Source organism: Bos javanicus, chromosome 7 (genome assembly GCF_032452875.1).
Source record: "Bos javanicus breed banteng chromosome 7, ARS-OSU_banteng_1.0, whole genome shotgun sequence".
NCBI lineage: Eukaryota > Metazoa > Chordata > Mammalia > Artiodactyla > Bovidae > Bos > Bos javanicus.
In genome coordinates, this window is record NC_083874.1 from 18,988,356 (window position 1) to 19,008,544 (window position 20,189).

At 49.9% G+C, this 20,189-nt stretch overlaps 1 protein-coding gene and 1 non-coding gene across 3 annotated transcripts; one reads left to right on the forward strand and one right to left on the reverse strand.

The window, feature by feature from the left end:
* Positions 1 to 1,783: 1,783 nt before the first annotated feature.
* Positions 1,784 to 18,811, forward strand: TICAM1 (TIR domain containing adaptor molecule 1). 2 transcript variants are annotated; one of them, XM_061422575.1, is made up of 3 exons: positions 1,784 to 1,946; positions 4,641 to 4,688; positions 15,876 to 18,811. In XM_061422575.1, exon 3 carries the CDS (start codon positions 16,022 to 16,024, stop codon positions 18,320 to 18,322), a length of 2,301 nt encoding a protein of 766 aa, XP_061278559.1. In that variant the 5' UTR covers positions 1,784 to 1,946; positions 4,641 to 4,688; positions 15,876 to 16,021; the 3' UTR covers positions 18,323 to 18,811. The 2 variants fall into 2 exon arrangements, with proteins under 2 accessions (XP_061278559.1, XP_061278558.1); XM_061422574.1 differs by lacking the exon at positions 4,641 to 4,688.
* On the reverse strand, positions 3,630 to 3,702 carry TRNAG-CCC (transfer RNA glycine (anticodon CCC)). The gene has a single exon. It is a non-coding gene; the product is annotated as a tRNA-Gly (tRNA).
* Positions 18,812 to 20,189: the final 1,378 nt, after the last annotated feature.

Genomic DNA, 20,189 nt, shown 5'->3' on the forward strand with positions numbered 1-20,189 from the left:
GACTATACTCCATATAAAATAGAAAGTTAAAAATATATATATTTCAACATAATGGACTTTGTTGTAACCTCCTGTATTGGGTTTGATGAATCTAACAAATGGTATTTTTAAAATAGAAGTGTTAAAAAAAAAATAAAATAAAATAGAAGTGTTGTTGCTCAGTAGCTAAGTTGTGTCTAACTCTTTGAGACCCCATGGATTGCGGCACACCAGGGTTCCCTGTCCTTCACTATCTCCTGGAGGTTGCTCAAACTCATGTCCATTGAGTTGATGATATTATCTAACCATCTCATCCTCTGCTGCCCCCTTTTCCTGCCCTCAGTCTTTTTCAGCATCAGGGTCTTTCCCAATGAGTCAACTCTTCACATCAGGTGGCCAAAGTATTGGAGCTTCAGCTTTAGCATCAGTCCTTCCAATGAGTATTCAGAGTTGATTTCCTTTAGGATTGACTGGTTTGATCTCCTTGCAGTCCAAGGGACTCAAATTGAAGTATAGTTGATTTACAATGTTGTGTTAGCTTCAGGTGTATAGCAAATTGAAAAACATGCATATATTTTTCAGATTCTCTTCCATTATAGGTTATTACACGATATTGAACATAATTCCCTGTGCTCTACAGTAGAACCATATTAGCTGGTTGGGAAGATCCCCTCGAGGAGGGCAAGGCAACCCACTCCAGTATTTCTGCCTGGAGAATCCCATGGACAGAAGAGCCTGGTGGGCTATAGTTGGCAGGCAGCAGTCCATAGGGTCGCACAATCGGACACAACTGACGCAATTTAGCACTCATGAACCTATTAATCCTAAATTCCTGATTAACCCCACCCACACTCCTTTTCCTTTGGGTAACCAGAAGTTTGTTTTTTATAACAACTGGTATTTTGATAAGAGATTCCAGGTGACAAAGAGGCCCAGTAGAAGGTATTATTTATGGCTTTTGTAGGCACCTTCCTCCATTAAAAAAAAAATTACATTTTACAACTGTGTTGGTTTAAAGACACATGTAATTTAAGCTAGATTATACATTTTTTTCTTTCTGATTTTAAAAGAAATTAAAACATTTTCATGGGTCCCTCTGAGCACGATTGGCTCTGAGCACTGTGGTTTAATTGTGCCAGATAGATATGTAAGCCCTGGGTCTAGGACCTTCCAAAAGGTTAGGACCCCTGTGAATTTAATTTTATATGTATTTTTTATTACTTTTTTTTGTTTGTTTGTTTTTGGTTACAGGCTTTAGTTAGTTCTGCTCCCGGTGAATTTTAAAAGGTCACGTTTGTGGCTTTAAGATAGGCCCTCTTGCAAATTCCCTGGCGGTCCTCTGGTTCCGACTCTGCCCTTTCATTGACGAGGGCCTAGGTTCAAGCCCTGCTGAGGGTACTAAGATCCCGCTGGGTGACTCGGCCAAAACAAAAAAAATATATATATATATCATGCTGTCTGTCCCTCTTCCAACCACAAAAGCGTCCCCAAACCCCTCCAGGGTGGCCATGATTCCCACTCTCACCCCTGTCCCCAATTATCCCATCCCTTTTGTTCATTTCCTGGAAAACATTAATTATCCATTGAGATGCACTAAATTGTGGTTCTTTCTCACTAGACTGTGGGTCCCCGCAGACAGGGTTTTTGTCCCTGCGGAGCCCCGTGGTGGTCTCCCGGGCTCGGGCCTCCCAGAGGTCCCCAAATACGGTCTACGTGGCAGCCGGGGAGGTAGAGAGGACGTCGCTGGGGCGCCTCAGGGACTTTCCCTGTCCCGCTGGGAAAGCGTGATCTCACCCGGTTCCTCCCTCCTCGCCGGACGCGGAAGGGGCGGGCGGAGGCCGTGCGCCTGGGGCTACAGGCGCGCCCTCCGCGCCCTGCCATCCGCGGGCATCGCCACCAGGCCATCGGGCCACCAACATCCGCCCCGAGGACCCGAGCAGTGGGGCCGGTCGCCCCCGCGACCCCAGGTAGGTGAGGAAGGGGCGAGGGCCTGGGGGGATGGGAGAACCCCGCAAGCCTGCATGGGCAGGGGGCCTGGCACCCCGCAACCCTCACCATGGGTCAAGGCCAGCTGCCCTCCTTGGGAGCTTTGAACGTCCTTGCGATGCATGTTCAGGTCCCCCGCCCCAACGCTGCAGCTCCCCTCCCTGGCCCAAGTCCTCCTCCCCCCGACTCTTCCTCAACACCCGGAGTCCTCCCCAGCAGGCTCTGTTTCCCTCCCAATACCCCTTTCCTCCTCCTCCTTTCTGATATCTTCTCCAAACGGGGCGCTCTCTCTGCCCCAGCCCGGGTTCCTCCCGCCCCGGGATCGCCACTCACACCGCCCTCTCCTCCAGGGCACTGAATCCCCACTTTTTCCAGGGGCTTCAGGGACCCCTTCCCAGGCGCAGCGCACTTCTTTCAGTGGGTCTCATTCATCAGATGGGTGCCATCCCATTCAGATGGGTCTCCAGGAATGATCAGCTCCTCACTCCCTAGACCTCCCCGTGGGGTACCAGGTTAGTTGGTACTGGCCCAGGATTGGATCCAGGTCTGCTCAGTTGTGGCTGCTGGCACCACTCAGGGCCTGGCTGGCCCCAGACCTTCTTGACGCCTGCACTCCTTCCCTCTCCTTGTGGCTGAGCAGGGATTTGGGGGAGGGGCACCCCCTGTGACCTGGGCAGGCTGAGGTGTGGGTTCTAGAGTTTGGGGGAAGATTGGTGGAAGCCCCAGGCTCCAGAGCCTGCCCCGGGCTTCTGTGTTCTCCTCTGAATTAGGGCCATTCATTCATCCTTCAACAAACATTTATGGAGCACCTGCTGTGTGCCAGTAGACAGTGTTCAGTATGTTGGGCACACAGTAGGGGCCAAATAATGTCCTCATGGAACCACAGTGGGCAGAAACTGTGACTCGTGTGTGTGCTAAGTGCGGAGGGCAGGTATCTGATCCCTTCTTTAGTGGACAGGCTTGATAATTCCTCAGATACAGGCGTGGGAAGGGGACTGCACATAGTAGGTGCTCAGTGAATAAAGGGGGCTTTATTCTGATGACTCAGATGGTAAAGCATCTGCCTGCAATGCAGGAGATGCGGGTTCGATCCCTGGATCCAGAAGTTCCCCTGGAGAAGGGAATGGCAACCCACTCCAGTATTCTTGCCTGGAGAATCCCACGGACAGAGGATTCTGGTGGGCTACCGTCCATGGGGTCGCAGAGTCGGACAGGACTTAGCAACTAACGCCCGCAATGAATAAAGGCAAGGACCCTGTAGCCAGGCTGTCTGGTTTAAATTCCTGCCTCTTTACTTTCTACCTGTGTGATCCTGGGCAAGTCACTCAGCCTGTGTGTGCCTCCCTTTACCCCTGGTAAACAGGCAGTTTTTGAAGTAGTCTTAACTCACAGGGTTGGCTTTTGCTTTGCAGAATGTGTGGCTATAGCAGGTGCTGAAGAAACACTTATTGAATAAATGCCCTTTGAGTCTCCTACATGTTTTCCAGAGATAGTCTGGTTATATTTTAACTTCCATATCTCTTTGGAGCTTTTTAAAAAAATATCTATTTATTTCACTGTACCAGGTCTTAGCTGAGGCAGCCAGGATCTTGGGTCTTGGTTGCAGCATGCAGGATCTTTAGTTGCAGCAAGCAAAAATCGTAGTTGCAGCGTGTGGAATCTAGTTCCCTGACTAGGGATTGAACCTGGGCTCCCTGCATTGGGAGTGCATAGTCCTAACCACTGGACCACCAAGGAATGCTTTATTATATTGTTACTCTAAACCCTCACACATGACAAGGGCCCCTTTCCTGCCGGTTTTACACACAAGGAAACTGAGGCTGAAAAACAGGCTCCTACAAGCTGGCAGGTGGCAGAGCCAGGTTCCCCACTCTTGTGGCTGCTCCCCTGCCGCCCAGGTGCCCACTGTCAGGCTTGAAGTGGACTTTGCCCTGGAGGCCGTGGAAAGTAGGGCAGAATGAAAGCCAGGTTTCCTGAAGGCTGGGGTGACCGCTGAGCAGGGCATGTTGAGTGGATGGGGAACACGCTGGGGGAGACAGTGTCTAGGGAGGGGACACTGAGTCTGGGCTTAGGCTGGCAGACAGGGAGATGGAGAAGAAAGAGGGTGTGATTTTAGGCAATTTGCCAAGAGGGCAAGCAGGAGTGGTTGTGCCTGGGTGGTTCTCAGTCTGACTGTGCTGCGTACTTTTGCACAAACCCAGCCCTGAGCCTCTGCTGCGGGGGCCTCTGGCTCGGGGCCTCAGCTGGGGCGGGGGGCCGGGTGGGGCAGTCATAATTCACTTGGAGACTCATGGGGCCATCAGGATGTCCCAGGCATTGGTCTATACCATCTCTACATGGATTAACTCATTAGACCTATGGCAGCCCTCGTAGGAAGGGCTTATCTTTGTACCCAATCCACAGAGGAGGAGCCTGAGGCACCGATGTGTATATGGCCAGCCCAAGGTCATAACCTGGGGGAAGTACAGCTGAGATCTGAACCCCAAGGGTACTCTCTCTCTGACTGCTCTCTGTTGCCCTGGAGGTGACTCATTTCAGATGGGTGATCTGTAAAAGGGGGCAGCCTTTGGCTCCCAGACCGGCGCAGCCGGCAGGGTCTCGCTGGCCATCCAAATTCCAAGAGAAACCAAAACATCTGAGTTTCACACACAATCTTCTCTGCTTAACGTTGGCAGCTATTTCACATTGACTTCTCACACTGTTGCTGGTGTAGTCGGGAGTTGGTAAGTTTCATTTTTCCTTTTTAGCATTTTTTACGATTTTTTTTTAAAATGTGGACCATTTTAAAAGTCTATTGAATGTGTTACAACATGGCTTCTGTTTCACATCTTGGTCTTTTGGCCATGAGGTTATGTGAGATCTTAGCTCCCCAGCCGAGGATCGAACCTACACACCTGTCATTGGAAGGCGAAGTCTTAACCACTGGACCACCAGGGAAGTCCCTCCTTTTAACATTTTATAGACATAGGGCCTGAATTCAGAATAGGACACAGATCCTAAGTATTGAACTTGAATTTTCGGAGTGATCACTGCATGAAATAGAACTTAATGTCCAGCCCCTCTCGTGTCCCATCCTTCACACTCTATCAGCTGTTGCCCTTTATCAGTTAAAAATTGGAGGGTGCGTGTCAACACGTGTCTGATTTTTTTTCTTTTTTTAAAATTAATTTTTATTGGAGTATAGTTGATTTACAATGTTATGTTAGTTTCAGGTATACCGGAAAGTGAGTCAATTCTACATATACATATAGACAGTTTTTTTTTTTAAAGCTTCTGTTCCTGTATATGTCATTACAGAGTACTAAGTAGAGTCCCCTGTGGTTTTTTTCTTTTTAAGTTACTACACACACAGCTGTTTCTAGGAGCCACTGAGAGGTGGAAAGAAAGTTGATCCAAGGGTCAAACTGCAAGTAATTTTGATATTTCTATAAGTTTTGGCTGACTTGGGGGCCCATCTGAAAGTAAGATTGTTGTCCTTTTTGATCCATTCTGTCGATGATGGTAACTCACATCGAAGGTAGGAGAAAGTACTCCCTTTGCCTTTTTCTTACTGCTCACTTGTGCCTGCATTATAGCAAGTTGTCTGTCTTCCACTTTCCTCCAGGACTACTCTGGCCATGAGCTCATTGCATGGGCTATTTTAATTATAACTAGATAAATCTGTTTCTCAGGCCGTGTAACCAGGTCCATGGAAGCTGGAATCTCTGGTGATACACTTTGGAGACCACAGGGTTAATGAGTTTAGATTCGGGCAGCCTGGGTTCCCGTCCATCTGTGCTCCTTACATACCTTTTCTCATGCTAATTCTTTTTTTCCCCCCTAATATTTATTTATCTGGCTGCACTGGGTCTTAGGACATTAGTTCCCTCACCAGGTATCAAACCCAGGCCCTCTGCCTTGGGAGCACAGAGTCTTGACCACTGGACCACCAGGGAAGTCCCATTCTTGTACTAATTCTTCAAGATCTGGTATGTATTTTTTCAGATCTCAATTCAAACACTTATATATATATATATGTATATAGTTTAAGTGAAATCTGAGCCTACTGAAACAAAGTTGGGTTTAACGGGGTGAAATTTTTTCTTTTTTCACACTGCCCAACTTTTCCATTTTCATTTCAATTCAGTCGCTCAGTCATGTCTGACTCTTTGCGACCCCATGAACCACAGCACACCAGGCCTCCCTGTCCATCACCTCCCGGAATCCACCCAAACCCATGTCCATCGAGTTGGTGATGCCATCTAACCATCTCATCCTCTGTCGTCCCCTTCTCCTCCTGCCCTCAATCTTTCCCAGCATCGGGATCTTTTCCAGTGAGTCAGCTCTTTGCATCAGGTGGCCAAAGTATTGGAGTTTCAGCTTCAACATCAGTCCTTCCAATGAACACCCAGGACTGATCTCCTTTAGGATGGACTGGTTGGATCTCCTTGCAGTCCAAGGGACTCTCAAGAGTCTTCTCCAACACCACAGTTCAAAAGCATCAGTTCTTTGGCGCTCAGCTTTCTTTATAGTCCAACTCTCCCATCCATACATGACCACTGGAAAAACCATAGCCTTGACTAGACGGACCTTTGTTGGCAAAGTAATGTCTCTGCTTTTTAATATGCTGTCTAGGTTGGTCATAACTTTCCTTCCAAGGAGTGATTTTGGAGTCCAAAAAAATAAAGTCAGCCATTGTTTCCACTGTTTCCCCATCAATCTGCCATGAAGTGGTGGGACCGGATGCCATGATCTTAGTTTTCTGAATGTTGAGCTTTAAGCCAACTTTTTCACTCTCCTCTTTCACTTTCATCAAGAGACGCTCTTTAGTTCTTCTTCACTTTCTGCCATAAGGGTGGTGTCATCTGCATATCTGAGGTTATATTTCTCCCAGCAATCTTGATTCCAGCTTGTGCTTCTTCCAGCCCAGCATTTCTCATGATGTAATCTGCATAGAAATTAAATAAGCAGGGTGACAATATACAGCCTTGACGTCCTCCTTTTCCTATTTGGAACCAGTCTGTTGTTCCATGTCCAGTTCTAACTGTTGCTTCCTGACCTGCATACAGATTTCTCAAGAGGCAGGTCAGGTGGTCTGGTATTCCCATCTCTTTCAGAATTTTCCACAGTTGATTGTGATCCACACAGTCAAAGGCTTTGGCATAGTCAATAAAGCAGAAATAGATGTTTTTCTGGAACTCTCTTGCTTTTTCCATGATCCAGCGGATGTTGGCAATTTGATCCCTAGTTCCTCTGCCTTTTCTAAAACCAGCTTGAACATCTGGAAGTTCACAGTTCACGTATTGCTGAAGCTTGGCTTGGAGAATTTTGAGCACTACTTCACTAGCGTGTGAGATGAGTGCAATTGTGCGGTAGTTTGAGCATTCTTTGGCATTGCCTTTCTTTGGGATTGGAATGAAAACTGACCTTTTCCAGTCCTGTGGCCACTACTGAGTTTTCCAAATTTGCTGGCATATTGAGTGCAGCACTTTCACAGCATCATCTTTCAGGATTTGGAATAGCTCAACTGGAATTGCATCACCTTCACTAGCTTTGTTCGTAGTGATGCTTTCTAAGGCCCACTTGACTTCACATTCCAGGATGTCTGGCTCTAGGTCAGTGATCACACCATCGTGATTATCTGGGTTGTGAAGATCTTTTTTGTACAGTTCTGCTGTGTATTCTTGCCACCTCTTCTTAATATCTTCTGCTTCGGTTAGGTTCCTGCCATTTCTGTCCTTTATTGAGCCCATCTTTGCATGAAATGTTCCCTTGGTATCTCTAATTTTCTTGAAGAGATCTCTAGTCTTTCCCATTCTATTGTTTTCCTCTATTTCTTTGCATTGATTGCTGAGGAAGGCTTTCTTATCTCTCCTTGCTATTCTTTGGAACTCTGCATTCAAATCGGTATATCTTTCTTTTTCTCCTTTGCTTTTCACTTCCCTTCTTTTTACAGCTATTTGTAAGGCCTCCCCAGACAGCCATTTTGCTTTTCTGCATTTCTTTTTCTTGGGGATGGTCTTGATCCCTGTCTCCTGTACAATGTCACGAACCTCCATCCATAGTTCATCAGGCACTCTGTCTATCAGATCTAGTCCCTTAAATCTATTTCTCACTTCCACTGTATAGTCAGTCATAAGGGATTTGATTTAGGTCATACCTGAATGGTCTAGTGGTTTTCCCCACTTTCTTCAATTTCAGTCTGAATTTGGCAATAAGGAGTTCATGGTCTGAGCCACAATCATCTCCCGGTGTTGTTTTTGCTGACTGTATAGCGCTTCTCCATCTTTGGCTGCAAAGAATATAATCAGTCTGATTTCGGTGTCGACCATCTGATGAGGTCCATGTGTAAAGTCTTCTCTTGTGTTGTTGGAAGAGGGTGTTTGCTATGACCAGTGCATTCTCTTGGCAGAACTCTATTAGCCTTTGCCCTGCTTCATTCTGTACTCCAAGGCCAAATTTGGCTGTTAAAATTGAATACAATGTAATATTTACTTTCTCCCTGGCAACTTGTAGCCACATTTCCAGTGCTCAGTAGCCACACAAAGCTGGGACTGCCATAACAAAGTCCCTCAGGTGTGGGGCTTAAATACCAGAAATTTATACTCTCATGGTCTGGAAGCTGGAAGTCCAAGGTGATGGTGTAGGCAGGGCTGGTTCCCTCTGAGGCCTCTCTCCTTGGCTTGCAAATGACTGTCTTCTCTCTCTGTGTCCTCAAGAGATCCTCTGTCTGGGGTGTCTGTGTCCTAATCCCGTTTTATAAGGACACCAGTCTTATTGGATTGGGCTTTCCAAGTGGCTCAGTGATAAAGAATCTACCTGCAATGCAAGAGATGCAGGAGACCTAGGTTTGATTCCTGGGTGGGAAGACCCTCTGGAGAAGGAAACAGAAACCCACTTCAGTATTCTTGCTTGGAGAATCCCATGGACAGAGGAGCCTGGCAGGCTACAGTCCGTGGGGTTGCAAAGAGTAGGACACAACTGAGTGACTGAGCGTGCGCGAGTGTGCGCCCGCGCACACACACACACACACACACACTTAATGGATTAGGGCCCCACCCTAATGACTTCTGGAGAAGGCAATGGCAACCCACTCCAGTACTCTTGCCTGGAAAATCCCATGGACGGAGGAGCCTGGTAGACTGCAGTTCATGGGGTCATTAAGAGTCGGACACGACTGAGCGACTTCACTTTCACTTTTCACTTTCATGCATTGGAGAAGGAAATGGCAACCCACTCCAGTGTTCTTGCCTGGAGAATCCCAGGGATGGGGGAGCCTGGTGGGCTGCCGTCTCTGGGGTCGCACAGAGTCAGACATGACTGAAGTGACTTAGCAGCAGCAGCAGCAGCAGCTAGTGACCTCATTTTTACCTGATTACCTCTGTAAAGATCCCGTCTCCACTGTAGTAACATCCTGAGGTCCTAGGGGTTAGAGTTTTAACATCTAAACTTGGGGAGGGGGACCCAATTCAACTACTGACAGCCAGTTAGGATTCCCTGGTGGTCCAGTGGTTAAGACTGTGCTTCCAGCGCAGGGAGCAGGGATTCAGTGCTTGGTCAGGGAACTAAGATTCTGAATGCTGCATGGCAAGGCCAAAACAAACAAACAAACACAACCAGTTATGTTCCATAGTAATTATATGGGCCAGTGTGTGTTTCAGTCATATTCAGCTCTTTTCGATCCTACAGACTGTAGCCCAGCAGGCTCCTCTGTCCATAGGATTCTCCAGGCAAGAATACTGGAGTGGGTTGTCGTTTCCTCTTCCAGGGGATCTTTCTGACCCAGGAAATGAACCCGCGTCTCTCATGCCTCCTTCGTTGACAGGCAGGGTCTTTATCACTAGCGCCACCTGGGAAGCCCATTTGGGCTCCAGTGACAGGCATTTTGGTTCTAGGATGAGAAACACCACTGGTATCGCACTGTTCTGCCCACCCCTAACTGTGCAATCGAAGTTTGCACCTCCGTGGAATGGAAAAAGAAAAATCTTATACCTCTTTTGTAGCCCAGGTGTTGGCAGACTCTTTCTGGAAAGGATGAGAGTATCTATTGTCATCTGGAGGGGCTACATGATCTCTGTGGCAGCTGCTCAGCGGAAAGCAGCCCTGGGCCCCAGGTCAATGAGTGAGCGCGCCTGTGTTCCAGGACAGCTCCACTAAAACAGCCTGTGGGCTGGGCTTTGTGACCCCTGTCCTAGGCAGTTGAACACAGTGTCATCGGGGCAGGCTTAAAATCTGACGGAGAAGAGGGAGTGAGCTGTGGGGATACCAGGGGATACACAGTGTTCTAGGCAGAGGAGCAGCCCGTGCAAAGGCCCTGAGATAGGACCGTGTCTGGCAAGTTTGAAGGACCGCAGGAAGGACAGTGTGGCAATTAAGAAATATAATATACTAGGTTGGGACTTCCCTGGTGGTCCAGTGGTTGCGACTCTGTGCTTCCACTGCAGGGGGTGCAGGGTTGATCCCTGGTTGGGAAAACTAAGGTCCCACATGTGGCGCAAATAAATACACTTGTCTGTATATTATGTATATATATGGCTTCCCAGGTGGCTCAGTGGTAAAGAATCTGTCTGCCAAAGCAGAAGACCCAGGTTTGATCCTTGGATCAGGAAGATCCCCTGAAGAAGGAAATGGCAACCCACTCCAGTATTCTTGCCTGGAAAATCCCATGGACAGAGGAGCCTGGTGGGCTACAGTCCATGGGGTCACAAAGATTTGGACACAACTGAGCGTGCATTTTTTTATATACATATACCTATTTTGTTGCCATATATTTGCTTTTGACAGAAGTAAAAACATTTATGAAAAGAAAAAAGGAACGCTTTGCAGTAATATATGGCTCATATTTAGTTTTTATGGAAAAATAATTCAGAAACCAAGGAAGCACATAAGCAATACTTGTTCTCCTTTTTATAGTTATGACTCTATTTAAAAAAAAAATATTTCTTTATATATTATTTATTTGGTTGTGCTGGGTCTTAGTTGCGGCATGTGGGATCTAGTTCCCTGTCCAGGGATTGAACCTGGGCCCTTGTATTGAGAGCTTGGAGTCTTAGCCAAGGGACTGCCAGGGAAATCCCTTTACTATTGACAAATGAAGCACTGAAATGTTGACCTTCAGTCTAGTGGACAGAAGTGGTTTTGTCGCTTTGCTTTTGTCATATATTATACATAAGAATAGTATTTTATATATAATATAAATTGGACTGGATTGTCAGCTCCAAGAGGAAAGAGTATTCCTTTTTTATTCTTTCTGTCCTGATATGATCAGTAGTGTTCAATACATGGCAAATGCTGGAAAATTACGTCTTGAATGAATAAATGAATGTTATGTGTATATACTTTCCTCCTCTTCACAGACTTCCTTTATTACTTGCAATAAATATGTTTAGAGTTTTTAGTCTGTGGATGGCACAATGGCTTGCTTTTTTTTTTTTTTAAGCTCACCAGGTCTCTTAAAAATATCTGAATCGATTGCTAACTTGGCACAACTCAGCAGATTCCTGAAAATCTGCATTTCTGGCTTGTCTTGAAATGTTAGCAAATGTGGTCCCGCTGAGCCCATTTGTCTTCTTGGCAATACGCATGAGGCAAGGCCACCGCATTTAGACAGGTTGAGGTGGTTCTAGGTTTTCGAGTTAAAGCCCAAGTGCCCTCTCCCCCACACCCCGAGACCCACAAGACCCTGCATGACCTGCCCGTCCCCTGCCTGCCCTCCCCTCCTCCCTCTCTCCTCCTTGCTCAGTCTGCTTCAGCTACACAGGCCTCCTCAGTGCTCCTCCAACACACCAGACACAGTCCAGCCTCAGGGCCTTTGCACAGGCTATTCCCTCTGCCTGAATCTCTCTTCCCTCAGATGTTCGATGGGTGACTTTCTCCACATGTTTGTGTCCTGTTGAAATCTCTCTTCTCATTAAGACCTTCCTAAACCACGTTGTTTAAAACTGCGCACGGAACTTCCCTTGTGCTCCAGTTGCTGAGACTCCGTGTTCCCAGAGCAGGGGTCCCAGGTCAGGGAAGTAGATCCCACATGCCGCAACTGAGACCTGGTGCAGCCAAATAAATACATATTAAAAACAAAACAAAACTGCACACACCCACCCCTTGATTCGTGGAGTCCATGACCCTCCTCCCCTCCTTGTTTCTCTGTGGCATTTATACAGTATAAATGTGATATACCGTGAATTTCACTCATGTCTCTGTTGACCACTTGTCCACCCCACTAGGAAGTCAGAGCCATTTTGGGGGGTCTCTGTTATTTCTCCATCCCCATAAGCATTTCAACATGTCAGGCTGCTTCAATTTTCAAAAACAACCCCACAGCTGCTCACCTCCTCGTGGGTTTCCCCCAGCACCGCCTCACCCTCTGCCCCTTCTTGGCCACTTCTCCTCTGCCCACTCTGCTCAGTCACGTCTCCCTCAACCCTCCACCCTCTGGCTCTCTCTGCTCTGTGCCTGGCTTTCCTGGAATCATTGACCTTTGTCCTGGGCCCTATGACATTTGCTCAAAATGAATTTGCAAAAAAAAAAAAAAATGCTGAGGCATTTATACAGTGACGTGTGTGATTTGTCAGTCAAGGGGATTGATGGATGAATCAGCTCTTGATCCAGACCAGGGTTCCTCCACGTCAGGGCTTAGCAGCATGTAGGGCCAGGTCATTCTCTTGGGGACAGGGGGGTCATCCTGGGTGCTGTGGAATATTGAGCTACGTCCCTGGCACCCACCGACCCAATGCCAGGAGCCTCCTTTGATGCAGTTGTGACAACCAGAACTGTCCCCAGATGTTGCCAAGTGTCCCCTGTGGGGATAGAGTTGTCCGTGGTGGAGATGCACTGGTTTTGGCTCTTGCAGGGGTGCGGTTCTCATCCTGGGCACCAGGGTGGAACAGGAAGTAGGCATAGTTGAGGGGCAAAGAATGTGTTCTTAGCCCCCTGGACTGGGAGTGAGGCTGTGCATTTATACAGGTCTGAACGTGATATACCTTGAGCACCTGGGGACTTAAATTTGGGGGTTTGGGACACTTTTCATGGTGTCTTGTTCTGTGCCCTTGGGAGAAACCTTCTCTCCATGCCTGCCTTTTTTTTTTTTTTTTTTTTGCCACACCACATGGCTTATGGGATCTTAGTTCCCTGGGCTGCTGTGCTGTGCTGTGCTAAGTTGCTTCCACTGTGTCTGACTCTTTGTGACCCCCGTGGACTGTAGCCCACCAGGCTCCTCTGTCCATGGGATTCTCCAGGCAAGAGTACTGGAGTGGGTTGCTATGCCCTCTTCCAGGGGATCTTCCCGACCCAGGGATCACACCCAAGTCTCCTGGGTCTCCTGCATTGCAGGTGGGTTCTTTATCACTAGTGCCACCTGGGAAGCCCTTAGTTCCCTGACCAGGGATCAAACCCAGGCTCCCCTGCAAGTGGAAGTGCTGAGTCCTAACCATTGGACCATGAGGAAAGTCCCTCTTTGCCTGTTTTCTTTTTTTATTTATTTTTGGCTGCACTGGGTCTTTGTTGCTGCACGGGGGCATCCTCTAGTTGTGCCGAGCGGGGGCCACTCTGTAGCTGCAGTTCCAGGGTTATTCATTGAGGTGGCTTCTCTTGTTGCGGAGCGCAGGCTCTAGGCACTCAGGCTTCAGTAGTTGCAGCCCAAGGGCTTAAGTGCTCTGAGGCACGTGGGATCTTCCTGGACCAAAGATTGAACATGTGTCTCCTGCCCTGGCTGTGCTGTGCTGTGCTTAGTCACTCAGTCATGTCCAACTTTTTGCGACCTCATGGACTGTAGCCCACCAGGCTCCTCTATCCATGGGGATTCTCCAGACAAGAATACTGGAGTGGGTTACTATGCCTTTCTCCCAGAGATCTTCCCAACCCAGGGATCAAACCCAGGTCTCCTGTATTGCAGGTAGATTCTTTACCAGCTGAGCCATAGGGAAGCCCAAGAATACTGAAGTGGGTAGCCTATCCCTTTTCCAGCGGATATTCCCGACCCAGGAATTGAACTGGGGTCTCCTACATTGCAGGCAGATTCTTTACCAACTGAGCTATCAGGAAAGCTGGTGGTTGTGAGGCAGACAGAAAATGTAAAAGGTTTAACACACAGGAAAAGGTCACCCAGTGGCCAGTTCTGTTGTGGGGGGACATGGAGAAGACAGACTGGGATAGAGAGCCAGGGTGGTTACCGAGGGCTCCCTGAGGTGGTGTCATTGTACCTGGGGGCTGAGGATGAGATTTGGGTCACCCAGGCAAAGGTCTGGGTGCTGCAAGAAGAGGGAATGGTGTGTGAAAAGAGCCTGTGGTGGGAACCAACTTGGCATTTTTCAAGAAATGGAGAGAAGAGGAAAGAGCCTCCAAAGGCTCGGCAGCAGTGTTAGTCATAGACCTGACCCTTGGTCATGATTAACTTCATAGTAATAATGAAACATGTATCAGTTAGCTATTGCTACATAACAAATTACCCCAGAACTATGTGGCTTCAAAACACAAACATTTATTATCTCACACAGTTTCTGAATATTAGGAATCTGGGGGTCAGATGAGCTGGATGGTTCTGTCTCTAGGTCTCTGATGAACCTGCAGTCAGGCTGTCTTCCTGGCTGCATCATCTGAAGACTCAACTGGGGCTGGATTCTGAGATTGGCACCCCCATGTGGCTGGTGGTGGTGGTGGTTTAGTCACAATTGACTTTTCTCTCTGAACCACTGTTTGGTGGCGGTGGTGGTTTAGTGGCTGGTGGTGAGAAGCCTCAGTTCCTCCCCAGGTGGGCCCTTTATATCATGGTTTGCCCCTGACAGAGTGACAGAGAGAATGACTAAGAAGGAAGCCAGTGTCTTTTATTTATTTTAAAACATTTTATTTATTTTGGCTGTACCATATGGCATGTGCCATCTTAGTTCTCCAACTAGGGATTGAACTCACACTCCCTGCAATGGAAATGCAGAATCTTAACCACCAGACTGCCAGGGAAATCCCAAGCCAGTGTCTTTCATAACCAATGTCACAAGTAATGCCTCATCACTTCTGCCACATTCTATCAAACTCACAGAACTCTAGGACCACATTGGAAGGACCACCCCAGACTGTGAATACCAGGATGTGGGGTCACTGGTGTCACCTAGGAGACTGATTTCCTGAGTGACAGGTATTGAGTGCCTGCTGGCTTCCATTCATGGGACTCAGAACTTTCCATATGTTAACGCTACTCAGCTCCCTGAAACACTCCCATAAGTGGGCTTATTACCATCCTAATAGGCAGTATAGTCTTGTGGTTAAGCACATTAGCCCCAGCCTCTGGAACCAGACAGCTGGGGTTCAAATCCCAGGTCTGGGATTTCTCTGGCAGTCCAATGGTTAAGACTCTGTGCTTTCACTCAAGGGGGCGCAGGTTCCATCCCTGGCTGGGGAACTAAAATCTCCTATGCCATGTGGAAAATATCGAACAAACAACTAACAAACCCCAGATCTCTCACTGGCTGTGACTTGGGGCAAATGACTTCACTTCTCTGGCTTACCTTTTCCCTCTGTGAATGGAAAAAATATTAGTTGCTCAGTCATGTCTGACCCTTTTCCACTTCATGGAATGTAGCCTGCCAGGCTCCTCTGTCCGTGGGATTCTCCAGGCAAAGATACTGGAGTGGGTAGCCATTTCCTTCTCCAGAGGATCTTCCTGGGAATGGCTACCCACTCCAGTATTCTCGCCTGCAGACTTTCCAATTGTGGCACTTGGGCTTTAGAGCCTGGGCTCAGTAGCTCTGCTGCACGTGGAATCTTAGTTCCCCAATCAGGGATCGAACCCATATCCCCTGCATTGCAGGGCAGATTCTGAACCACTGGACCACCATGGCAGTCCGGGTCTGCTGGGTTTTGGTGGCATTGGGCGGGGGTGACGTCTGTACTGCCTCTCAGAGCCCCCTTTCTGGTGATAAGCATGTCTTTCTGCTTCACAGGTCAGTTCTACAGCCCCCAGGGGTCCTGGTGCCCGTGAGCAGGGTGGAGACACCGGGCCTGCAGCGCAGCGGGGCGGCGTGCGGAACATGACTTCATCATCCAGTGTTTCTCCCGCAGCCGCTGGAGGCTACGCCCACCTGAGCCCATGGCCTGCACCGGCCCTTCGCTCTCTGGCGCCTTTGACATTCTAGGCGCCGCGGGTCAGGACAAGCTCTTGTATCTTAAGCACAAACTGAAGACCCTGAGGCCTGGCTGCCGTGGGGCGTACCTCCTGCACGCCATGGTGCTCCTGAAGCTGGGCCAGGAGACCGAGGCCAGGATCTGCCTGGAGGCGCTGAAGGCGGATGCGGTGGCCCAACTGGTGGCCCGCCAGTGGGCTGGTGTGGACAGTACCGAGACTCCAGAGGAGCCCCCAGACCTGTCCTGGGCCGTTGCCAGGGTGTACCACCTTCTCACCGAGGAGAAGCTTTGTCCCGCGACTATGCGGGAGGAGGCCTACCGGGCAGCCCTCCGGGCTTTCAGATCCAGGGACGACCTCCAGCTGGGGGAGCTCCAGGAGGAGGCCCGGGACCGGTGTGGGTGGGACGTCCTTGGGGATCTGGGAGGAGTCCAAACACTGCGTTCCGATCTGGGCTGCCTCCCGCCGTCCTCGGCCTCACTTTCCCGGACGCGCAGCGACCCGCGGCCCATAGAGCATCTTTCCGGCTGGAGCACAGCGTGTTCCCTGAGATCCACTGGCAGCCCGGCCTCCCTGGGCAGCAACTTGGAAATCAGTCAGTCGCCCACCATGGCCCTCCTCAGCGTGCACCACAGCCACCACGGGCCCAGCAAGCTGTGTGACCATCCCCAGGCCAGTGTGGTGCCCGAGCCTGCCCCTATGGGTTGCCAGGAACCCGAGGAAATGAGCTGGCCCCCATCGGTGGAGGCTGCCGACTCCCCGGTGCGGCCGAGCAGCCCAGGCCCCGGGCTTCCCGAGGTGACCACCGATGCCTGCCCCGCCAGCCCGCACGACCCACCGGAAGTTCCGGAAATCAGCGCCCACTATCCGGTGGAGTGTACGGATGTGCCAGCAGCCCCGAAATCTCTCCCCTCGCCTTCCAAAAACGCCTGCCTAGTCACAGATCAGACGCCAGTCCAACTTTCAGAGGAAGACACCGCTTACCTGTCGGCTCAGCCACGCCCACCGACTCCTTCCGTGCCCCAAACATCCCCGTCTTTTCCTTCCGCATCGACGTCTCCCTTTCCTTCTCCATCGACCCCTCCTGAGGCTCACCCGACCCCTTCTAAGGCTCACCCGACCCCTTCTAAGGCTCACCTGACCCCTCCTAAGGCCCACTCGACCCCTCCTAAGGCTCACCCGACCTCTCCTAAGGCTCACCCGACCTCTCCTAAGGCTCACCCGACCGTCTGGAACCCAGAGCCCCCTCCTCCGGAGCTGGAGTCGTCCGAGCAGAAATTCTATAACTTTGTGGTGCTCCACGCCAGTGCAGACGAGCACATTGCACTGCGAGTGCGCGAGAGGCTGGAGGCGCTAGGCGTGCACGATGGGGCCACGTTCTGCGAGGATTTCCAGGTGCCCGGGCGTGGCGAGCTGCACTGCCTGCAGGATGCTCTAGACCACTCGGCATTCATCATCCTGCTGCTCACCTCCAACTTTGACTGCCGCCTGAGCCAGCATCAGACGAACCAGTCTCTGATGAGCAGCCTCACGCGCCACGGATGGCAGGACTGCGTGATTCCCTTCCTGCCCCTAGAGAGTTCCCTGGCCCAGCTCAGCCCCAGCACGTCTAGCCTGCTTACCGGCCTGGTGTTGCTGGACGAGCACTCCAAGATCTTTGCCAGGAAGGTGACCAACACCTTCAAGCCCCAGATGCTGCGGGCCCGCAAGGCCAAGTGGAGGAAGGAACAGGATGCCCGGGCACTGCGGGAACAGAGCCAACAGCTGGAAAGTGAGCGGCAGCACGCAGCGGCATGGGGCGCGGCGTACTCGGCTTACGTCCATAGCTACCTGGCCTACCAGACGCAGGTGGAGAAGCTCCAGGTTGCTTTGGCGAACTACATGCCATTTGGGACTCAGCTGCCCTTTGGGGGACAGGGGTCCCTAGGAACCCCACCATCATCCTTTCCCACCCTGCCCGGTCATCAGCCACCTCCCCTTCCTCCTTGGCTGGGGGGCACGCCCCCACCGATCTTCCCGCAACCCCCGCCGACCTTCCCGCAACCCCCACCGACCTTTCCGCAACCCCCGCCGACCTTCCAGCAACCCCCACCGGCCTGCCCACAGCCCCCGGACTTCTCACAGGCACCACCTGCGCGCCCTCAGAGCCCTGGGCTCCAGCCTCTCATCATACACCATGCACAGATGGTACAGCTGGGGGTCAACAACCACATGTGGAATCAGAGAGGGACCCAGGCACCCGAGGACAACACACGGGAAACAGAATGACCTAGTGACTGGACCTGATGACCTCGACTTTGACCACCCCCCTTCATCTCTAGGGGGCGGTGGAACACAGGGTTGTTTGCTACTTTCAGGACACTGCAGGGGAGAACTTCCATCTCAGGAAATAGGGCAAAATGGGCCCCATGACTTTCTGGCCCTGCTGCTGCTGCTGCTAAGTTGCTTCAGTCGTGTCTGACTCTGTGCGACCCCATAGACGGCAGCCCACCAGGCTCCCCCGTCCCTGGGATTCTCCAGGCAAGAATACTGGAGTGGGTTGACATTTCCTTCTCCAGTGAATAAAAGTGAAAAGTGAAAGTGAAGTTGCTCAGTCGTGTCCCACTGGAACTGGAGGTGTCCAGAACTGGATATGAGTTTACAAATTCTCTCTCTTCCCCTCTCTCTAATGGTGGTGATGGGGAATGAGCTGGGGGTATGGGTATGATGTTTCAATTGTAATAAATATTTATTGAATGCTTTGATAGCATCATTGTACTCGGGAAGGCCTGCTCCTTGCCATTTGTCAAGATAAAAACGTGGCTAGTGGGACTTCCCTGGTGGTCCAGTGGTTACGACTCTCTGCTTCCAGTGCAGGGGGCACGAGTTCCATACCTTGTCAGCGAACTGAGATCCCACATGCCATGCTGTGTGGCCAAAAGCAAAACAAAAAACAGGTGGCTACTATTGCCATAAAAGGAACAGGGGCTGAAAATTTGGTTTCACTTCATTGGTCAGGATGTAGTTGCGTGGACTATCCCCAGCTGCAAGGGAAGCTGGGAGATATAATCTTCTCATGGGCCATGTGCTTTGCCAAGAGTGTTGGTTCTAATGCTAGAGAAGGTGGGGAGAAAACACGTTGAGAGTACATTTGGCCGTTTCTATTGCAGCCCTTTTTCGGGGAAGAAGGGGTCTGCATTGATGCTCTCACCTTGAAGGCTGGGCTCAGATCACACTGTGTATTCTTGTACAAGTGCCTTCACCTCTCTTGAGTCTCTGCTTTTTCATCTGTGAAATGGGTTTATGAGGCCATTGTTCCAAGGTCATCAGCAGATCATGGGCGATTGCAGTGAAATACCAGGGACAGTGTAAGTACTTGTTAACTTCGTGTCTGGTATGAAGGGGATTAATCTTTTTAAGGGTCTCTTATTCTCTATTGAGAATAAGAATAGAATTTATGTTTGTTGAGCACTTACCATTTATCCATTCTGGAGGCTTTACATATGTAAACATTCTAATCCTCAAAAATGACCTCCCTGGGACTTTCGGGGTGGTCCAGTGGTTAAGACTGCAATATCCACTGGATGGGATGTGGTTTCCATCCCCGGTCAGGGAAATAAGATCCCACATGCCCTGCGGTGTAGCCAAAAAAAAAAAAAAATTGACCCTCCTCCCAGAGTAAAAATTTTGTTACTGGGCCCATTTTGCAGATGGGGAAAACCGAGGCTGAGAGAGGTGAATTCTGGCCCCAAAGCCACACTGATTGTAAATGGGGAGATTGCAATGCCATAGTCGGATTTCCGAGGGAGGAAATGAAGACCAGCCCAGGAAGGGTGTATATGGGTCAGGCGTGTAGGCCTTCTCTGGCCCAACAGCAGGATTTGAACACTGACTTAGCATGCCCTTTCTTCTACCAGCCGCCCCAAAGGGCGGGCCTGGTGTGAGTCAGCCAGGCTGTCACGCACCATTTCCTATTTTAGTAGCTGACTCAGATTTTGTCGAGGATCTGCTCCTGGACTGGCCTTCTCCCCGTGAAGTGAAATCCGGAAAGATTAGATTCTTCGTTGGGGTGGGGTCAAGGGAAGAGATGGTTTCCCTTTTTTTCTCTTCTTTTTGACCCTGCAGCATGTCTTATAGGATCTTAGTTCCCTGACCA